Here is a 20,993-nt window from a genome sequence, read left to right on the forward strand (position 1 = left end):
CACCATGTATGACATCCCAACATGACAGGAACTCAGTAAATCCCCTCAGTCTCCACACGGCTGTCTCTGAATGTCTACAAAGCTACTATGCCATAATCGCAACTCGCTGGCTCATTCACAGCTTTACATTATAAAGCAAACAGTCTAGACAGCTGAATGACAGAATTACTCTCTTTTCTCTTGCATTTATAGATATGCTGTCATCTTCATTTGCTTTTCTCTGCTCTGTGCATTCTGATACACTAATGATTAGCTTTCCTGTTTGGATTCCACAGTGACTCTGTGGCTCTAGGCTATAAATACAACCACAGCCCAGATGACATCACATTAATAAGCTTCTGGGGTGTATGGGGGAGGACCCCTGCTTCTTCCCTTCCCCTGGGTAAGCTGCTGATAACCAGCCTTTTCAAAATGGTTAACCAATGCGGCTTTACAATAGGATTTCCCCCCCCCCCCCCAGAGACAGAGATATAAAAAGCCTAGTGCCTGGAACCGTCACTCTCTGCAGTGGAAAATACTATTCAAGTGGCACAGAACAGGCAGCCTTCAATTATTTTCAGGTCTGTTTATAGTAAAGTTGAAAGTATCATTGCAAAAAATATGTGCAAAAAAGAGAAAAATAATGAACAATAACTTGTGTTAGGATGCCTATAAAAATGTGTACCTAACAGTCCTTATGTTAAAAAAAAAACCCTTAAGTAACTGGACTGGGTTTTTTTCTCACTGTGAAAGAAACTTTAGTCTGTAATATTCCCATTATTTTAACTTTGGAATGATGGGTACAGACATACCATATGGCATGTCCTTGGTGCTAAAAGATAGATAAATGTTAAAAGTATACTTTCTTGCTTTCCACAAGTTGCAGAAATCTATGCAAGCCTGATAATGTGCAACTAAGACATAGGGATACACATGGCCAGTGCTGCTGATGTTTATTTGTTGTTTCTCTTGATGTTTCTGTAACTGTTGTTCTCTATGGCTGGAGAATCTCTTTTTACATCTGTTCTTTTTTCTTTTCTTTTTTTCTTTATTCTCCTTCTTGTTTTTGTTGCTGTTTTTACAATGAAAGTTTCTAAACTTTACAGTTGGAAAAAATCTCGAAGCCTTGACTTGAGGTATGAAAGTTTTAAGGGTAAAAGTGGGGAGAAGCCATTGCTGTTCTCACTTGAAAAGCAAATCACAGTGATAGCACATTAGCACAGAGGCCCAACGGTGAGCCACAGCTTCTACTCTTACCAGAGGTGGGACAATAGCAACACTTCAGAACGCTGCATTACATTATGGGCCACCAGCAACTGTTCATTGGGGAGTATTTTGCCTGTGAGCATGAAGAGTTTTGTGGGCCACTGGGTGCAACAGTATTCACAGCCAATATGAATGGCTGCTTGAGGCCTGTTCCAATGGGAATTTTCCCTGTTCTCTGAGATAAATGACCCACTTTTACTCTCTGAGATCAGGGACAGTTGGAGAAACAACTGAACCCTTCTTGCTTGGAACTCTATAAATCTAAATTCTCACCTGGAATATCTGTGTTTGTTTTATTTTTTCCCTTGAATATTCTTGCCAATAAAATATACTGATTAGAAAAACTTTTAATTTGTGCCTATAAGAACAACAGCGACAGCAAAATTTGAATAATTTATGCCAGTTACAGGGAGTTTTGACTTGGAAATACGGAGCTTAATGAACTGTGGAGCAGGGAGCTAGTGGAAGAAGACAATGCCGTGGAGAGGCTGTGCAAGTGAGGTCTTCATTCTCTGCACACCTCAAGAAGGAAGGTTTGAGGGTGGTCCGACAGAAGGACTACATGATTGCTACTCCCTGGGGAATGATAGAGGGCTATTGGACAAAACCTTGTGTCTTCTAGAAACTGCAAATCAGATTTCCTAAGAAGTCCACAGCTTCCTTGAGCTTTCTAGTTGTGAGGGGAGGACTTAAATATTTGCCACTAAGTAAGTATATAAATCATCTTGACCAAATTTTCATTTTCATGAGAAAATGTTTTGCCTTCCTGCCAGAATTAGCCTAACCTGAACCTCAGCTTGGAGAATACTGAGTCTATGAGCCAGTATTGATTTTTCTCTCACTAGCTTATCCCCTGACTTCAAAGTCTGTCGTATAGCATCCCTGGTTGGGTAGCAAAAAAACATTCTATTCCACGGCATTTCCAGCTTTCAGAGAAGCATTGATCCCACTTACAGCTATAAAGTGGTGACCTCCTTTGGTTTCTTCAATGAACTTATATATATATATTAGTACAGGAAAGGTTCTTAACTCTGAACCACGGTTTTCTAATTATTACAGCACCCTACTACTAAAACTGAAAGTGTGCTGTATAGTAACGTGACAAAGAAAATCAAATCCAGGGATTGATAACAACAGGAAACACAGTCTTTTTATTTCACTGTATCTTGAAATTCTAGGTCACTTTTCTTACCTCTTGAGGCTCTTGACATTGAGATGCTAATACCAGGAAAGATCTCTGCGCTTGGAAAGCAGCACGTACCATCTCTGCCTGTAACAAAAGGAAGAATATAAATTAAACCTTAGCCTGTAACCTCCAATACCTCTTCTTGGCAGCTCAAAGTCAAGTATGACAGCTCAGATCTTTCTTGCTGCTTCTCATCTAAATCATAGCAACACTGACTGGAAAAAATCTATTACACTACTTGCTCAGCTATAATTATTTTTAAACCTAAAGTTAAGTTCTCTATCTTCTTCAGATAGGAAATGAGTTGACATGCAGCCTTTTGGTTATCATTTATAATATTACTCACAGAAGGATTTAATTTTAATACTTCAGAGAATGTTTAGGTATTTTAATGGTGGTATTTATACTCACTGCATGACAAGAGCATTTTGACACTGAGAATGGCAACCTGCAAACTTTCTGTTGAACCATAATTTAGGCTGTAGTGATGTTTAAGGGTTGAGTTTGGCATATTTGCTGAGGGGCTGTGCTGTAATTCATTCCTTGCCTGTCCTCTGTGAGCAGACCCAAAAATCGATGGCTATGAGAGATGGTGACTGATGATTTTTTGGCAACTTTCCCCACAGAACTCTAGAATTTGGGTTAAAGCTGAATATGACAGCATGTTTACATGCCAACAATGTGGATGGGAGGTAAACCTCTACTGTTTCCTACTGTTCAAATTCCTGGTCATTTTTGTTTTTTTGAACACTGCACATTTTCTGTACATTATGCATTATGTACATTGACTAGAATCTAATCACTATGCCAGTCACACCTATACCACATTCAAGTGGATGAGTAGTGACTAGGAGAAAGCATTAGTGGTATAGAAAAGAACTATTCATAACTAGTATATATTGCTAAATAAAAACCAAACCAAATGCTATTAAGTTAATCTAATATGAATAGGTACATTTATAATGACTTTGTGAAAGGGTGGGGAAGCTCATGTTGTTTTTCCTTGGGGTTTCTTCAATCAAAAAAGAAAACAAGGAATTTTTTTTATAGAGGCCCATGTGGATGCAACTTAAAATACATAAAAGTAGGGAAATTTGAAGTTGTAGCAAAGTAAACCAGCCAAATTGTGTTTATTCATCTTGAAATGTGATGGCATGAACAAAACATAATCTGTTAGGAGGAAATTTACTGCAAGGAAGATGGCAAAAAACGGCCCAACTTGGACAGTACTAGGGGGGAAGGGGATATTATGGTATGACAGGCTGAGATTTGGAAGAGGGTAATCATCTCTATAAATAGATAAAGAAATAAATAAGAAGGGAAATTGTGTGAGCATAGGGGGCTTATATTTTCCAGACATAGACATAAATATCATGAATAATAGCAAGGTTTAGATATTCTTAGACATTTCAGAAGACTGACTTTTTGGTACAGAAATTCATAAAACAACAAAGTGTGTGCTATTTTAAGCTTAAGTTTTTCAGTGTGTGATGGGGATTTTACAGAACAGCTGACCAAAACCTAATGTTCCAGGAGGAAGTGTTTATGAACGGACTTGATTCTCCTTAAATTGCAAGATGGAAAAAAAGAAATCTATGGCTAAGGGTTGGTATTTTAGAATGGTAAATTTTTAGAAAACAGAAAAATCAATGAATGAAGATGACTGGCCTGAGGAACTTAATGATCTGAATGAAGGATGGATTTACCTTAAGAATGGAAATAATCTATGCATGCTGTGCAGGAGGGAGAAATTGTAGGAAAGGGTTAGAGTCTCTGAAAGAACTAATAACTAAAGCAAGACAATAAGAATAGGTACAAAACTCTCAATGAGTAAGAACAGGCCTTTATTATCAAGGAGGTCATTCTTTCAGGTAATATAAAATATAGAATCAAAGGAATGATGGGTAAAGACATGTTGAACTGTGCCTTTCACACCCACACACACAAAGAAAAAACAAACAAACAAAAACCCAAACCAAAATGAAACAAAAACCCAGAGCTGTATTTTTTTTCTTTTAGCTACTGGAACCATAGAGAAAAAAAGCTACCACCTCCAGGTCCTTCTCCTCAGGACTGCTCTCCAGCCATTCTCCCCCAGCCTGTATTTATGCTTGAGATTATGCCAACCCAGATGCAGGACTCTGCACTTGTCCTTGTTGAACTTCATGAGGTTGGCACTGGCCCACCTCTCCAGCCTGTCAAGGTTCCTCTGGATGGCCTCCCTTCCCTCCTGGGTGTGAACTACTCCACACACCTTGGTATCATCAGCAAACTTGCTGAGGATACACTCAATCCCACTGTCCATGTCTCCAACAAAGATGTTAAACAGCACTGGTCCCAATACTGACCCCTGAGGGACACCACTCATCACCTGCCTCCACTTGGACACTGAACCACTGACCACAGCACTCTGGGTGCAGCCATCCAGCCAATTTCTTATCCACTGAGTGGTCCATCTGTCAAATCCAGGCCTTGTCAGTTTGGAGACCAGGATGCCATGTGGGACAGTGTCAAATGCCTTGCACAAATCCAGGTAGATGAAATTAGTTGCTCTGCCAGCATCCACCATCTCTGTAGCCTTTTTGTAGAAGGCCACCAGATTGGTCAGGCATGATCTGCCCTTAGTGAAGCCATGATGGCTGTCACCAGTCACCTCTTTATTTTCCATGTGCCTTAGCAGACTTTCCAGAAGGATCTGTTCCATGACCTTGCCAGGCACAGAGGTGAGACTGACCGGCCTGTAGTTCCCTGTGTTTTCCTTTTTCCCCTTTTTAAAAACAGGGTCTATGCTCCCTTTTTTCCAATCAGCAGGATCACCAGACTGCCATGAGACATCTCAAATATGATGGACAGAGGCTAAGCAATCACATCTGCCAGCTCCCTCAGGACCCGTGGGTGAATCCCATCAGGTCCCATAGATTTATACACCTTCAGGTTCTTTAGATGGTCACAAACGTGTTCATCTCCTACAGTGGGGGGTGCTTCATTCTCCCAGTCCCTGCTTTCACCTGTTGTGGCCTTTGTGTTGAGGCTGGAGCACTTGCCAGAGAACACTGAAGCAAAGAAGTCATTGTGGACCTCAGTCTTCTCAATATCCTGAGTTACTACCTTGCCCATTTCCTTCATGAGAGGGCCTACACTCTCCTTGGATGTCCTTTTCTCCCCAAAATACCTAAAGAAGCTTTTCTTAGCATTCTTAACATCCCTGGTGAGATTGAATTCTAGCAGGGATTTGGCTTTCCTAACCTGATCCCTAGCTGCCCAAGAAGAGGGGGAAAGAGGATGTCAAGTGATTTCATGGCTGTTAGTTTGAATTCATCACTGTGCACATTTGGAATGGATTTGAAACAAGTGATTAAAAGCACATATGAGAATTAAAAATGGGAGTAATTACAGTGGGATTACTGGTGGTCAAAATAATTACTTTTTGGGATTGTTTCAAGTTTTCAGTTTCATAGACAAGGAGAATATATCAGATCTAGTATATTTACATAATATAAGAATGGCTTATTGTAGATCCTCATAGAAAATTCATTCTTTAAGTGAAAATCATGCAAATTAATATAAAAACTCTTGAACTGGATAAGAAGCTGGATAAATGGAGACAACAATCATGTGTATTACAGGTGGTGTTATTTGACAGGAGGAAAATTGCCAATTGTGTTTCTCAGGGATTAGTTTTAGGAACCATCAATATGCTCATCAGTGTCCTAAGAGCAAGAACTAGGTGATATTGTTGAGAAGGACTCATCACTTGAGAAGAGCAAGACAACTTTGTTGGCACAGCTAATATGAATAAAATGTGGAGGACTGGAAAATGCAAGTATAAAAGAAGCCAGGAGGGTGCTTTGTGAGAAGACCTTATGCAGCTCTACAATGAATGTGGCAAAATATTTTTAGCAGAGCTACAGAAGTGTTAGTACCATGGGAGATGACCTCCTCTGGAATTCTGTGTAAAGAAGTAGTCATCTGTGTAAAATTATGATCAGCATAAATCAGAATCGATGCAGATAAAACCCTACTCAGATGTTTAGAACCATGAATATCTGTCATATAAAGATAAAATTTTAAAGTTTCACTTGTTTTGCTTAGCAACACAGTGGGTGAAGATGATGACTTTCTCATATGGAATGTGTATATACCAGAGAAGGAAGAAAATGGGAGTGTCAGCACATGATCACCAGCCTGTATACTGGGTCATGTGTAATCATAGTCTCAAATTTAAAATATTTCCACCTGTCCAAAAAGTAAAGTTCAGAAGGCATTTTCAAAATTCCTACAAAGAACTAGCATTATTTTAAGGCACAGCTTTAAATGCTGATCAAGCATATCATAAAACATGAACAAAGTGCTCTTAGATATATAAAATTAAGGTTGTTTTGTGTGTTCTTGAACATATACTGAGCTGGAAGAATCAATTACATTTCAAAAATGTGTCTGGTGCTTTGTTTATATTGCATTAAATCTGCACTTTTGGGTTCCAACTGGTCACTCATGGAGGCTCAGGAGGACGTTTTTCTCCACTCGGAGCAGAAAGTAAAAACTAGTTCCTTGTCTGATTTTGAATGTTGCATGATGTACACTGATATTCCTAAAGGACTGACATTCCTTGAGTATGCCTCATATATGCGTTTTGCTTATCTGATCAATGTTAAAACTATTGTTGGATGTGGAATCAGGATGTACTGATATTACTTTTTTATGTTTATTGCTCCTTTTCCTCTTCTGCCAAGTGTGGCAAAAGCCACTTTCTCAAAATGTCTGGGATCTGTCTTAAAGAAATCTTCTGCTACTGAGGGCACTTAATCCATTGGTAAGAGTCTTTGAGTTACTGCTGGTGCATTAAAAGTTTGGGGGTTTGCATTTTCTTGTTGTCCTAAATTTATTATATGATGTTGGAAACATTCAGTGGTCAGTGGACTAGCTATTGATTGCAGGGCTTGTGTTGTACGCCCAAAATTTATCCAGCCCCAAAAGCTTTTGGTTGTGTAAGAATCAGAGCACTTGAATCTCTCACCTTTGAATTTCCATCTTACCAATGGATAATGGTAACACAATTTTTGCATTTTAAAGGCAGAATTTTATGAAGCAGCTGCCATAGTTACTTCCTCCTTTCTCCAACAGCATTAAAAGTGGTTTTGTGAGTCTTGCTATTTCCAAGCAGGTGGTACTTCTTCCCATGCATCCCATCAAAGTAACAGAAGAGCTTCTCTTCATTAAGAATGCATTAGTTCAGTCTATCACCATTCCAGTTCTTTCCTGTAGTCTTTGAAATGTGACACTTCATTGCTACCTTCTTCTATTTAGCAGACAGGCTGTGTAACTAAGCAGACAGGACTGTTTTTTACAGGGAGATGACTCTTTCATTAGACCGCCATATCCAGTGAAGACTAATGAGTGAAAATGGACCGGGGAGGGGGGGGATTTTTCTCAACAACTGGTATGGCTCAGACAAAAGACTGCCAGAGAACAAATCAGCTGAAACTCTTTCAGTTATAATGAATGACAGTAATGAAGCCTGAGACTCCAAATGAAAAGGAAACAGGAGTAAATTTATCAGAGTAGACTTGCATACATCTATCTGCAGATAGAAATGGACATATTTTGCAGCAACAGATAATTGACATCTAAAATGTTTGGGTAATCCCTTTGGAATTCTTGGGATTATCCATGGGCACAGCAATCATCAGACAGGTTCCTCACCTGAGATATTAATATTTTGAAGGAAGCAGGTTCCTTAAAGCATTTCCTGCTTTGCTTTTAGTAGTTTGTGCTGGAGGTTGGAGGAGACGCTGTGGCTGTGGAACTGAATGCTGGGATGGTGGCATTCCATTCACCACCTCAGTTTCTCCATCAGTAAAGTGCGGAATATGGTGTCTTAATCCCTTATCTCAGGTGTGTTTGATAGCTACAGTGAGTGACCTCTTTGTCACCAAGGCAGAAACAGCATAGATAGGCCTTTTTACACTTCAGCCTGCAGAAGTCAATAGAGGAATCACAAATATTTAGAAAACATCTTAATAATAGCAACTGGCTTAACCTTCTCTGTCAAAATATAATGCCAACTTTTGATACTCCACAGGAGCCACTGCTTGAAAATTGCTAGAGGCTCTGTGAGAGATGTCTAATGACCTGTTTGAAGTAGTGTGGGCATTGATTCCACCTGAACTTGCACTGTTTCAGACTGAGTAGACATAGATGCACTGAATGTGAAGCTTAAACTATTGGTTTGCTCTGGCAAAGTTCAGCTCTCCAGAGCAGATGTGACTTTAGCATCTGTCTCTTTCTCATTTTAAATGTTTGATTCAATCTAAGTTTTCCATCACACTGGTATCCAAGCACTAATAAATTTAAGTATAAATATAAATATTATTTATGTGACAACAGTTGGCAAGCTACAAGAAGAAACAGGCACAAGGTTAAAAGTAAATTCAGTCTTTGGAAAAAAACCCAAACACTAAATAGAAGTATGAGGAACAAACATAGGATTTCATAATGAAATTTAGTCCAGAAAATTATGCTATTGACCTGGTAATATTAAATTTGTAAAATTTTATTATACTTAATAACATATTTCCTCAGAGTCATAGCATCGAAAAGCATAATGTAAATATCAGAATCCACTAGACTCCTGTTGTTGGAGAATAATATTAATCATATATACGCTGCATATATATATATACACTCTAACATCAATGATGATAATTTGCAAATCAAAATACAGATCTATATACAGTTGGGATTTCTAAAATATACCTAATTACTTTATTCTGAGCAAAACAGTAAACAAGACATGAGGGAAAAGAATTGGGATTTAGTAGCCCAGAGTTGTAATCATAGTTTCTGTGGAAATAATTTTGGGTCCTTTGGGTCTAGCAAAAGACACGATGACTGACAGCAAATGACAACTACAGATGGAGCTGCACTGTTATGGGCAAAGACTCCAGTCTTTCTCTAAAAGGGACAATTCTGCCAGAGGAAGAGAAACAGTTTGTCTTTTACATTATGCTTTCAAGAGCCTCTTCAAAGTGAAGCGGTGAAGTGGCTGGTGGCTTGAAGCAAGAAATGGAAAAGGAATGGAGTTTAGATTAAGTATGGGGCTGCCATAGAAACTATCCAGGCCAGCTGAGGAGACATTATTTATTTTGTACAGCTAATTGGTTGATAGAGATTTTTTTTAAACTGGGCCAAATGCTGAAGAGTCAGTGGCAGTTTTCCAAACAGAGCACTTTTTATACTGGAAAAGGAAAAAAAAGAAAAATATCCTGTCACCTTTCTCTTACTAATCCATGCAGAAAACAGGGTTGAAATTCTAGTCAAACTTGGAGTCAATGGGAGATTTGCCATTGATTTTGATGGAGCCAGACACCACCCCAGATACTTCATTTTCTATTTTCAGACAGATACATTTGACTACCACTAATCAGCTGTCCTCTCTTAGTGGTTTTTGTGTGTGTGTGTGTTTTCCAGCCTCCATGGCTATGTCTATATTAGGGAGTTTTTGCTAAAATTTCTCAGCACTGCTGCTGCCTGTCCAGTACCAATCTCAGCTTAGATCAGTGCTGGTCTCTCTAGCTGTTTATATCTGCTAGTGTATTAAACATTGTGTCATTTAACTGTGCACAGTGCTAGCCAAAGGTACTTATCTGTTATGTCAGAGTAGCATCTGTACCTAGGTTCATTAAGTTTACCTTCTAGAAGGCTTGACTGTGACTTAAACCACTCAGAGCTCTTACCTCTGGTGTAGCTCAATCCATATAGGTCTTAAAGATTTTTCAGTGCTGATGGTATAGGACAGATAGAGTTGTTGGGGGTAAAATGTTGCTGCCATTTTATTTCTCTGTATGAAACATGAACTGTACAAATGTACTGGAGTAAAGGGGTATTTAAAGCCATGATAATTGCTTTTACTTTAATTACAAAATTGCTGCCTTGGATGAACAATATACAGGTTCTGCATCTTTTGCATCAATAAAATTTGCCCCAATGTTCCAGAATTTCCTCTGAGCTCTGCCAGTTTTGAGTGACATGAGTTGTTCTGATTGATCTAGGGGGATTGTTAACTTTGAAATGTAATTAATACTATTTAAATGTAAGCTTTCTAAAATAATTAATTATTAATGTTGGTAGCGGAAGCAGTCAGTTATTTTGTTAATCTGTCATTGTTTCAAATAGATATAAATATTTGGCTGGAGAGCCACTGCAGCAACTGATTACTGCCAAGTGAAGCAGTAGGGGATCATATTCTTCCAAAACATCTCTAATAACCTTCATCCACCAGAGAAGAAGAGCAAGCCCAAAGCAAAGCTCTTGACTAGCTGATGCTGTCCTAAAGCTTGGGCTGCTTTTGTCTTCGAGATTCACAAATTCTTCATTAATCTCTTCTACAAAAGCCAAAAATCTGCAACTCTCTTGATCTCTGTTAATTTTAAATTTCACATTGATGTTCCAAAAATGGATGCAGTGTATTGATAGTTAGGGATTCCAGGAGGTTCAGCATAGAAAAATACTGAGAATTGTGTGCAAAAACAAATAGTCCAGACATTATTGAGATGTGGTTTATTTACAAACTAAAGGCTTGGGTTTTCTTAAATACCTTTCTTTTCTGAACAGTTTTGAAAATGTTCAAGAATTCAAGTTTGCCATTTACATTGCAGACTGCTGTTTTCTGCAAAGAGTCAGGCACCTGCTGGAGATTTCAGAGCTGTCTCATTGCATAGTTGTGGATCTACATTTAAAGGCTTCAACATCAGTAGAAGGTGCTATTGGCACATTGAACACATGATCTTCCAGTCTTTGGGGCTTATCTACAGACTGGACCTCCCCAAAACTGATGGTCAGCATTTGTGCTGTCATGTTTTGTCTTTATAATAGGTGATTAATGATGATCACAGAAACAAACCGCTGATTTATACAGGCAAACATTCTAAGAACAAAGACAAAATTGTCATGAGAACAATCTGCTTCTCTTCAGAGCAGAGGATTCATCACTAAAATCTGTATCATCATTGTTGGTTAGAGTGTCTAATAATCAAATATTGTCACAGTATATTCTATGAGCTTTACATATGAGTAACAGCAAATAGTGATCAGTAGGTTTTAACCTGCCCCCAGGTTGTCCCCAGGGCTCCTGAGGTGAAAGACTAACACTATAAAAGTCAACTCAGGAAAGTATTCAGTTTTCCTGGGGAAAGTAATTTAACTAATGACATTATGGAAATATCATTTGTATCACATGTCAAATGTTATACCATAACAAAGTTGTAATTTTTTTGGAACCAGCATTAGGGACTGTAGGTAGAAAGGACCCCAGCTGGCACAGGCATTTATGGAAGTTAGCTACAATCTTCCTGGGAGAGCCCTTATAGCTCTTCATCCTGATTAACCTGCAAAAAAGCAAGCAGGTTTATCTAAAAGAGATGGGAAAGGATAAGCAGCACAGCTCAGGATTTCATTAAAGAGCAGAAGCTGGGGTAAATTAAAGTTTCACAGACTTCCAAAGCTTCTAGTTTATTACTATTACTTGGAGCTACATTTTGTATGTCTGAAAGCATGCATTACTACTTTAAATAAATAGGAACCACATACAACGTACTGAATAGATGAAGTCCAAACTTTCACTACTGTCAAGATCAATCCTTTTTAAAATTCAGGGGGGTTTTTTGTTGTTGTTTTGTTGTTTTGGTTTTTTTCTCCATGGGCACCTGAGTTCAGAATTCTTTGGAGGGCCTGGTTGCCTGTGTTGAGGAATTATTTGTGGAGAGACCTCATTTCCCTGAGAAAAGGCAAACCTACATTTCCTATCTGTAAGCCAGCACATCAAACAACCAGAGAGATCTCAGGGACCTGCAGGTCTTGTTATCTGTATAAACACGCTTTTGCCTGCACCAGCTGCAAACACTCCAGTTATTTCTCTGAGGGGCTGTTTTGCCCCTGAGGTCTGCTGCTAGGCAGTCCCACTCTCTGTCCCCAACAACTCCCTCAGAAGCTCACTGTCTCAGTGAAGGTTCCAATGCATGCTGGGGAAATATCAGAAAAGGCTTTAGGATTTGACAGGCTTTAGGATGTCGTTCATGTGTCCCTGATTTAACAAACAGAAGTTCTACAAATGTCAGATGCTATGTCTGTAAATTACTGTTACAGCACTTGTTGAGGTATGGTGTCAGGTGTTCACTGGGCACCCTACTGAGCAGCTGATTTCTTGACTTTCTATGTCTGACAAATGCCAAATTCCCTGATATAAAGTCTGGAGAACCATCCATTTCTGAGCAACTGTACTGTCTTTAGAGAGAGAGCTTGGATAAATAGATTCTTTTCTTGAAATGGCTTTGTTAATGTTCTGCCTCTCACACACTTCAGGAAAAACTAGTGACGCCCAACTCATTCTACAAGTGTGTACTTGTACTACCACTGTGCTCCACGAAAGCAACTCAAAGGCTGGTTTCTGGCACTCAAAGTCCCAGAATCTGTCTCCTTTTCAACTTCACTACCACTTTCATTACCTTGGAATAATCCCAGACCACAAGCAAAATGTGCTAACATGGAAGGAAGTTCAAAGCTTAAAGGTGACAAATGTATAATAATATTTAAGGTTTCTTCTCACCTGAACCACACTTGCCTTTTCAGAATTTCTAGATGCCAAAACCCCACATTTACTTGGAGAGGGGGCCTCAGCCTCTTTCAAAGGCAAGGTTGTTATCTACATGCAGAAGGATGTGATTGAAAAGCGGACTGGATGCAAGGTGTTTTTTTAAACAGAGTATGTATTAAAACAACAAGAAAGAAATCTTTCAGCATCAAAGATCTACATCAAGATCCTAAACCAGTCTTTTTATTATAGCTCTGGGACTTACAATAAAACATACAATTAAACTTATGAAACAAAATAGCAAAAATGAAACTGCTTTGCAGTTCAGATTAATTATGAAAGTATATGGTTCTATTTGTGGATGTCAGTAGATTAAGAGAAATTAGGAGTGACAGTGACATGGTTTAATCCATCCTAATGGACTCTTCAATATTCAGAAATCTGGTGGTATTGATCACACAATTCATACTGAATAAAAAGAGGCAGAACACATTTGTGGCCACATTCTACCCTCATCACTCCTGACAGCACTTCCAGCTTATTTAAAACAACATTCAAACTGCACATTGGTTTCCCTTGTGGCTTAATTCTCATTATTCACTGAACTCCTTTTTACTAGAAACTGACTGAAGAGCCAGATTCTGAGCTCATTGTTTGGTTTTTTGCTGACTACAATGAACAGCTTTCTCAGTTTCCAAGCCCAGCATTTCTATACACTCAAAACAGTTGCAACCATCAACTAGCAAAATAAAAGCAAGTTAGGGATAGGGAAGCAGAATGAGTGAAAAGAGTGCGCACGTGCTTTTCAGAAAGAATGAGACTGAAAATTAATGAAAGACTTGCTCATAGCCTGTAGAAACAAATTACATCAATCAAGTATGGGAGATGTGTGTCCCAAACCAGAAAAATTTAATAAAGAATAATAATAAAAAAGAACATTAATGGATTTCTCAGCTTGGAATAAATGGGCTTAAATAGTGTTACTAGTCCAACATTCCAGTAAAGAGAATTTTCAGTCACAAGAGGTTCATGCTAATGACAAAAACAGGGATACTGTCTCTCTGCTCCTCTGTCTTGGTTTTCCTAATGGATCAAGGTAGTGTAATTTGCCAGTGGTTCTCTGGAGATTACTGTCGTTAGAACCACAGGCCTCACTGCTCTGAGAATGAGTGCCAGAGATGACTACCACCTATGCCCTCCCAACCCTGGACTGCTTTGAATAATAGAGGAAAGGAAAAAAGTCCGATGACCTTATCAAGGTTTCCTTGTGGACCTAGGACTGGTGCCAACCCCATGTCTCCAGTCCTCCCTAGTAAGTTTCTCCCTTCCTTACACTGGCAAGAGTCCTATGCCATGGATTTGCAACAGGCTCACTGAGACACTCACACTGTGTTTGAGGCTGTGAGTGCACCTGGTCCACACACCAAAGCCCACCCGTCATTGAGCTAGCTGATTTAGCCCTGTAATTTTATAACCTTATGAGTTTTGCTTAATCTGACATGGTGGTTTTCAACCTGTGGGACAATTACGCCTCTAGGTCTATACACTACTTCTCCTGGAAAACCACCAAGAAAAGCAGGTTTCCAGTCAGTAGCCTCAAATTTGCTCTTAACGGGTTTTTTAGAGGACAGCAAAATTAGCATGGGTTAGAGCATGTGATCAGTTCTGATTGAGACTTCGAATGGCTGAAAATATAATGTATGCCTTAAATTCTCCAATGGACCTTAAATCTAGTCTGAACAATGGATATTATTCTGAATTCATATACTCAATTAAAAAGCCATTCAATGACTGGAATTTTTTTCATATCAGCAAGTTATCTTTTAACATTTTCTTGGGCAAACATGATGGGAGTTTTATTTGGTTTCCCACTGCATGTAAGATTTCCCATTCAAGTAATTCTTATACCTTTTTCCTGGCATCCTCTGGAGATCAGAAAATTCCATTGTACTGGGTAACCACATAAAAATATAATCCCTGCTTTTATGAGCAAACAGTTTTAGACCCCTAACCTAAAAACAGTCCTTGATCAATGTGGCTACTTTGAAATCAACATAGCTGCTTATGGGTTTGCTCAGGAACTACTCCATATGCAAAGAAGCCCTATAAAAACAGGTTATGAAGAACTGTTGACAGCCTTGACTACTTGCTTCTGATTTCTTCTGTTTCTGGCTGAGGGAATGCCATATGGAATGTTCTCATTACATGTTCCCACGCCCACCACCCTAAATATACAGGTAGATGTTTCTTGTGCCAGCACAACACAACTGAATGCCCAGTACTGGCCACCACAACATGGGTTTTTCAATAGAGTCTGTTTGACTTTTGTCTCTTTCTTGCCTTTTTAATTAAGAAGAAAAGCAAGTGGTATTTACTGGAATGTCAGTACCAAGAAAGTAACAGCCTGATCCAGCTCCCATCAAAAGTAATGGAAAAGCTCCCTCTCTTTCAGTGGGTGTAGTTCTAGACTTGCAATGGGCAGGTTCTTCGTGCTCAGGAGCCAACCAGGTGTCTTACAGTCAGACAGGTCCAACCACATCTCCACATCCCTGCACCTGACCCCACAAATCCTGCCTGTTTTGAAAGCCAGATCTAATCCCTAGGCCACAAGTAAAGAGGTCTTCTTGGAAAAGAGCAATCAAAAGCTGTAGAACTCCTAAAATAGCTACTTTTTAATTAACTAGCCAGTTGGCTACATTGTATATATTTCATTTCCATCTTTCTTGTCATATTAAAGCAAACTTTCTTTATCGCTTATGTTATGAAGTATCTTGTAGTACACATGCAGGGTGAGAAATATAGCTGAATTAGCACTACAAAGTCAATCCAAGGTTGCTTTTTTGGTTGATGATTATTTGTTTTGTATTTTTTTTACTTTTGGTGGATAGCAGTACTGCTTTCTACACTTAGTCTCTTTCTTTCAGCTGAGCGAGGCCTGGAGCACCTCTGCTGTAAAGACAGGCTGAGAGAATTGGGGCTGTTCAGAGAAGAGAAGGCTCCAGGGAGACCTTTTAGGGGCCTTCCAGTACCTGAAGGGGCTACAGGAAAGCTGGGGAGGGGCTTTTAATCAGAGAAGATAGTGATAGGACAAGGGGTGGTTTTAAACTGAGAGAGGGGAGATTTAGGTTAGGTATTAGGAAGAAATTCTTCACTATAAGGGTGGTGAGGAACTGGAATGGGTTGCCCAGGGAGGCTGTTGATGCCCCATCCCTGGAGGTTTTAAGGCCAGGTCGGATGAGGTTTTGTGCAACCTGATCTAATGGTGGAGTTCCGTGCTCATGGCAGGGAAGTTGGAACTAGATGATCTTTAAGGTGCCTTCCAGCCTTAATGATTCTATGATTCTGTGCGTGCATTTTGTATGCTATTTAAAATGTTTGTATTTTTATTCTTTTTTATGTATTCTGTTTTTTCCAGTCCTGTGATAGATACTTGGTTTGGTGTTTATTTCATGTAGCAGAAAATACCTACCACAGAAATGCAAAGGCAGCCTGACAGCAAGCTTCTCTTTGGGCATGTTGACATCATCCTCCTCTCTGAGCTCTAATTCAACTTTCAACACAATGCCTAAAACCACACAGCCTCTGGGCACAAAAGATGGACACGAGAGTACACTTGTGCATTCTGTTGCCCTGTAAGCAAATTGCCTTGTTAATGAGGAATCAGTCAAATAATGGGTTTGATAGTCTGTGTTTAGATTAGGTAAGGTAAAGAGCAGAAGTGTTTTTTGGTGTATCACAGACAGAAGCACATTCTGTTCAGAGTTCAGGGCTGTGAATGCCATTGACTTGAATATCTCTGACAAGAAAAGACAAAGATACAGCTATTTCATATGTAATAACCACTCTTCGGAAAAAAATGAGGAAGGTAGGATTTTTTAACTGCACTGACAGGCCAAAGTGGAGCTGCACTTTATAAAGTGCATATATACCTCCTAGAAGATAACTCCTGCTTTCAGCTGTCTGTCTGTATTTACACGGATTATGTCTGGAAGGAGGAGAGGAGAATGCCATTGTTTTCATGTAACAGATAAGGAAAAGAAACTGGGGGTATGTGCATACAAACAATGTTTATGGGGTGAATTCCCCTGCTTGCAACGATAACAAATCAGTACATGCACACAGAGAACCTCTGCAGATTTGATAACGTGATGTGAATTGCTGCTTTATGCTATCTTGTGCCAGTAGTTACACCTGTAATGAACTGTATGTAAACTCTCTCTCAATAAATAGCAAGCTAACCTACAGCCTGTTTTTTTTTCTGAATGCAACAAACCCAATCTAGTTGGTTGTCTGTCTGGGCTCTGCCTTTCAGCCACTCTAATTTGATGGAAGAGAGAAAGGAAAAGATATCTGTGTTCCTATAGCTTTCCTTTCCAAGCTAAATAGCTTGGATGAGCGAGGAGGGAACACAACTGAATCACTCAGACAATTTGTTCTTTCAACGGGTGGGGTTAGGAGGTTAAAAGATTTTTACAAATAAACAATAAAAAAAGGCAAGTATTAGTTTATGTATTTGATGGGAAGGCTGTAATTCTGCTCTGCTCTGTACTACATAAAATATGGAAATTTTATGTTATCTGTCCTTCTCTTGAAGAACTAGTACATTCTCTTCTTATCATTATGTCCCATCTGGCACATTATTCAAACTGAAGCTGAAGTATTCCACCATTTGAGTTATCACATAAACAAAAACAATGTGAAGAAGCTCATAATAAACATATCACAAAAACCTGCTTCTTGGCCTTCTAAACTCTTGCTTGCTTTGCTTTGACAGAGCAAAGAGCATATCAAACCTCCTTGACCAGCTTCATCACTGGGACACAACCTTTTGGTCATCCTCAGCACATCTTCTGTGGGTGTTTATGCATCTGGGCAAAGTGATGTGACTCATGTCTCTATGATCCAGCAGTCAGCCAGTGCTATCCTACCTGCTGGGCATAAGAGAACTGCCTATGCTGTAGAACCACGGTCTATATCATACTGCTTTTGACTTTCCCTTATTCTGACAGAAGAATGGATGTGTTGGCACATACGGTGAGTCAGTTTCAGGGCTGTTTTAACCTGTAATAGTTGGTGATAGCCTCCAAGACACTGGTATGTCAGGCTAAAGACAGCTGGTTGGCAGCAGTCCTGGCCATACTCTCTCTTTCTCTGACTTCACATGCTCAATAATTATGACAGGGACAGCAGAAAGTGGTTACATAAAATCTACGCCTGTAGGGAACTTTGTATTTCATAGAAATATCCATATAATCCTCAGATTTTTATTCCACAGGACAGTGACAGGACAGGAAAAGGATCTCTTCTTAGTCATTTAGGATAATACATATTAAACAGACAAAGTAAAAAGCCTTGCCATTCTCTCTGTCTTTTAAAAAGTGGTTTCATTAATACAGTTGACCTCAGAGATACACCACTGCATGTACTGTACTTTGAATGAGAAATATGCTGCTTTCGAGATTGAGTCTCAGCAGAACTCTTGCTTGATAAACTAATCTTTTTAAAATCCATGGTGCTGCTGTGAGCAGAGCACAGAACCAGGAGCTAGCTACTCTCTTTTATATTTTGCTCCCTTTCTATAGACTATTTAGAGTACAGGATGATGAAAAAATAGGAATGGGGCTCCCCAACGGACAGCAGTTATAGCTGTATTCTTCCTTTTGCCAGAAACACAAACCACACGATTTTTATGGCAATCAGCACAAAACACATCATGTTAAATCCCTCATTTCTTTAGCATGATATGAACTCTCTCTTTTTCTCATATTACCATCCTGGTCAGTCAGGTATGTGAGGTTTTTCTAGGCAACAGGTGTTTTTTGAAATAAAATACAACCTTCCCTTCAGCTCATTATGTAAAAGAGACAGCAGCTGCAAGTATAATGCTGAGGACACATGGTCTATAAGACATCCAGAAGAAAAATACTCCTTGTTCCACTTGTTAAGGTAAAGCACAGATGTTGCTTCAGTGATAAGCATGAGCATAAGGCAGCCAGTCTGCTTCATGTTGTAAATTCAGAAATCTAAGATTTCAGAATATTTAGTAGGCTGCAATCAGAATAACTGGTTTCTTTATGTAAGGGAAAGATATTTATATCTAATCTCATGGTCCTAACAAATAATCCTCATCACAGCTTGCACTACACTATCATCAACAATATGCTGGGGACTATTCAACGAACTGGCATATAAATTATTAATAATCTTTTATATGGACTCAATTATGAACATCAAATAGCTACAAGTGCATAAATTAATACAATTACATTTACAGATTGTATATATTTACAAGGTTTTAGTAATTTAGAATGTTAAATGCAATTTTTTTCCCTCCCTCCCTGTTGGCACTAAGGCTATTTCTCTGTCTCTAAGATCTAAACTTGAGAGTTGAACAGTTGAGAAATCAACTGCAAAATAATGGTGTCTAATGAATGTAATGAACAAAGCTAGAACAAATCCTTTCCATGGAGCAATTCTCACTCAGTTAGGTTGATAATTCCCTCCCACCACCTCCCCCCACCTCCCCCCGGACAGAGTTTATTAATTTTTCCCTAATTGCTTTTAAGAATAAAGTACACACATTGCAGCTTATAACTGTTAAGGTGAAGATAGTTTTTAAAATAAAAAGAAAGCACAGCAGCACAGCATTTCTTCAGAAACACAAAGGCCCTCTAGAAATGCCTGATCTCCTTACTCTCTCCAGTTTCCTAGGCCTAACTAGGTCAGAAACTCTACCTTACCAACAGGAACACATAACAACACAGAGAAAACACATTTCACAGAACAATCCCAGGGCTCTTGCTCTGTGAGTACACTGGTTACTTTGGCTATCTTGCAAAATATTTATGCTGGCCTTGCAGCACAAGTCCCAGTAGCTTGTAGGACTGCATCTTTTTCTGGCTACAGTGGTTGTTATATAGAGCAGAAGCTGCAATGAACTGGGAAATGTACATATGGAGGAAAGCTGGATGGTGTGGATCTATTAGAAAAAGTAAAAAGCTTCACAGTCCTTCAGATCTAGTTCAAACTGACCCTGGCTCTTTTGTGTAAGGGTTTTGGAAAATCTGTTTTGCTACACTGTAGGTAAGATTAATCCATCCTTTGTCATTCTATCACCAGTAGGTTTAGAGAAGACAGGCTTAAGAAATAACATGAAACAAACTAGCTCTGATCACGAGATACTGTAAGTTTACAAAGTAATTTAATAATGAAAATCATAGCATGGTACTTTCTTGCTGTGATGTATATGGTAAAAAAAGATAATTTAAATGTCTGATGTAATATTTTTCAGTTTGCTATGTTGTTCCAAATGAGAGATGTAAGTAATAAAAACAAATAATCAAAAAACAAAACCCCTGTGTTAACTGGAAAGCTGATAAATGTGCCTAGAAGGGAACCACAAGAAGTTATTACTGTTTGGACCTACCTATTGTTTGCTACTCATTTGTTGACTCATGTTCTTAATTGTGTTCTTGTCCTGCAAAGTGCTTAGAACCCAAAAGGACAATTCAAATTGCTTGTGACTGAGGATATTTATGTATTTGGTGTAGTATGGTTTTCAACCTTTGGTGCTGTTGAAGGGGAGCAATCTCTTCTTACAAATCCATACAGCCTTTTACCCTTCCTGAACCAACCATCCTCAGTGTCTTATGCCAGGTTATTACTACCACAAGAGTTAATAATTCAGAGTACTGTTACTAAGATTTTCCTCTACTCAGCAATCAAGGCTGATCACACACATTCCAAGACTTGTACACTTATATCATGGGGAGAAAACTTAAGTAAATACTCACATGTGTCTTCACATCTCCTTCAAGAATCCTGCTGTACCTGAGAAACTCGGCAACACTTCCATTCAGCAGCCTATCAAAGGCTTCAACATATGGTGCTATGCCTGTAGAAGAAGAGCATTCCATTATAATGTATTCACCAAGAACACAGAAACACAAAGGACATTCCTTTGAAGAAGATGTA

At 39.0% G+C, this 20,993-nt stretch overlaps 1 protein-coding gene across 1 annotated transcript in view; it reads right to left on the reverse strand.

Moving 5' to 3' along the window:
- The window catches only part of CAP2 (CAP, adenylate cyclase-associated protein, 2 (yeast)), a 57,098-nt gene that overhangs the window by 31,832 nt on the left and 4,273 nt on the right, over positions 1–20,993 (reverse strand). Inside the window, exons 2-3 of the mRNA XM_010000944.1 lie at positions 20,813–20,913; positions 2,438–2,515 (exon numbers count right to left, since the gene is read on the reverse strand). Coding sequence (XP_009999246.1) covers positions 2,438–2,515; positions 20,813–20,913 — 179 coding nt within the window. The remainder of the gene's footprint in view (positions 1–2,437; positions 2,516–20,812; positions 20,914–20,993) is intronic.

This window comes from Chaetura pelagica, unplaced genomic scaffold, assembly GCF_000747805.2.
Source record: "Chaetura pelagica isolate M959 unplaced genomic scaffold, ChaPel_1.0 scaffold104, whole genome shotgun sequence".
NCBI classification, from domain to species: Eukaryota; Metazoa; Chordata; class Aves; order Apodiformes; family Apodidae; genus Chaetura; species Chaetura pelagica.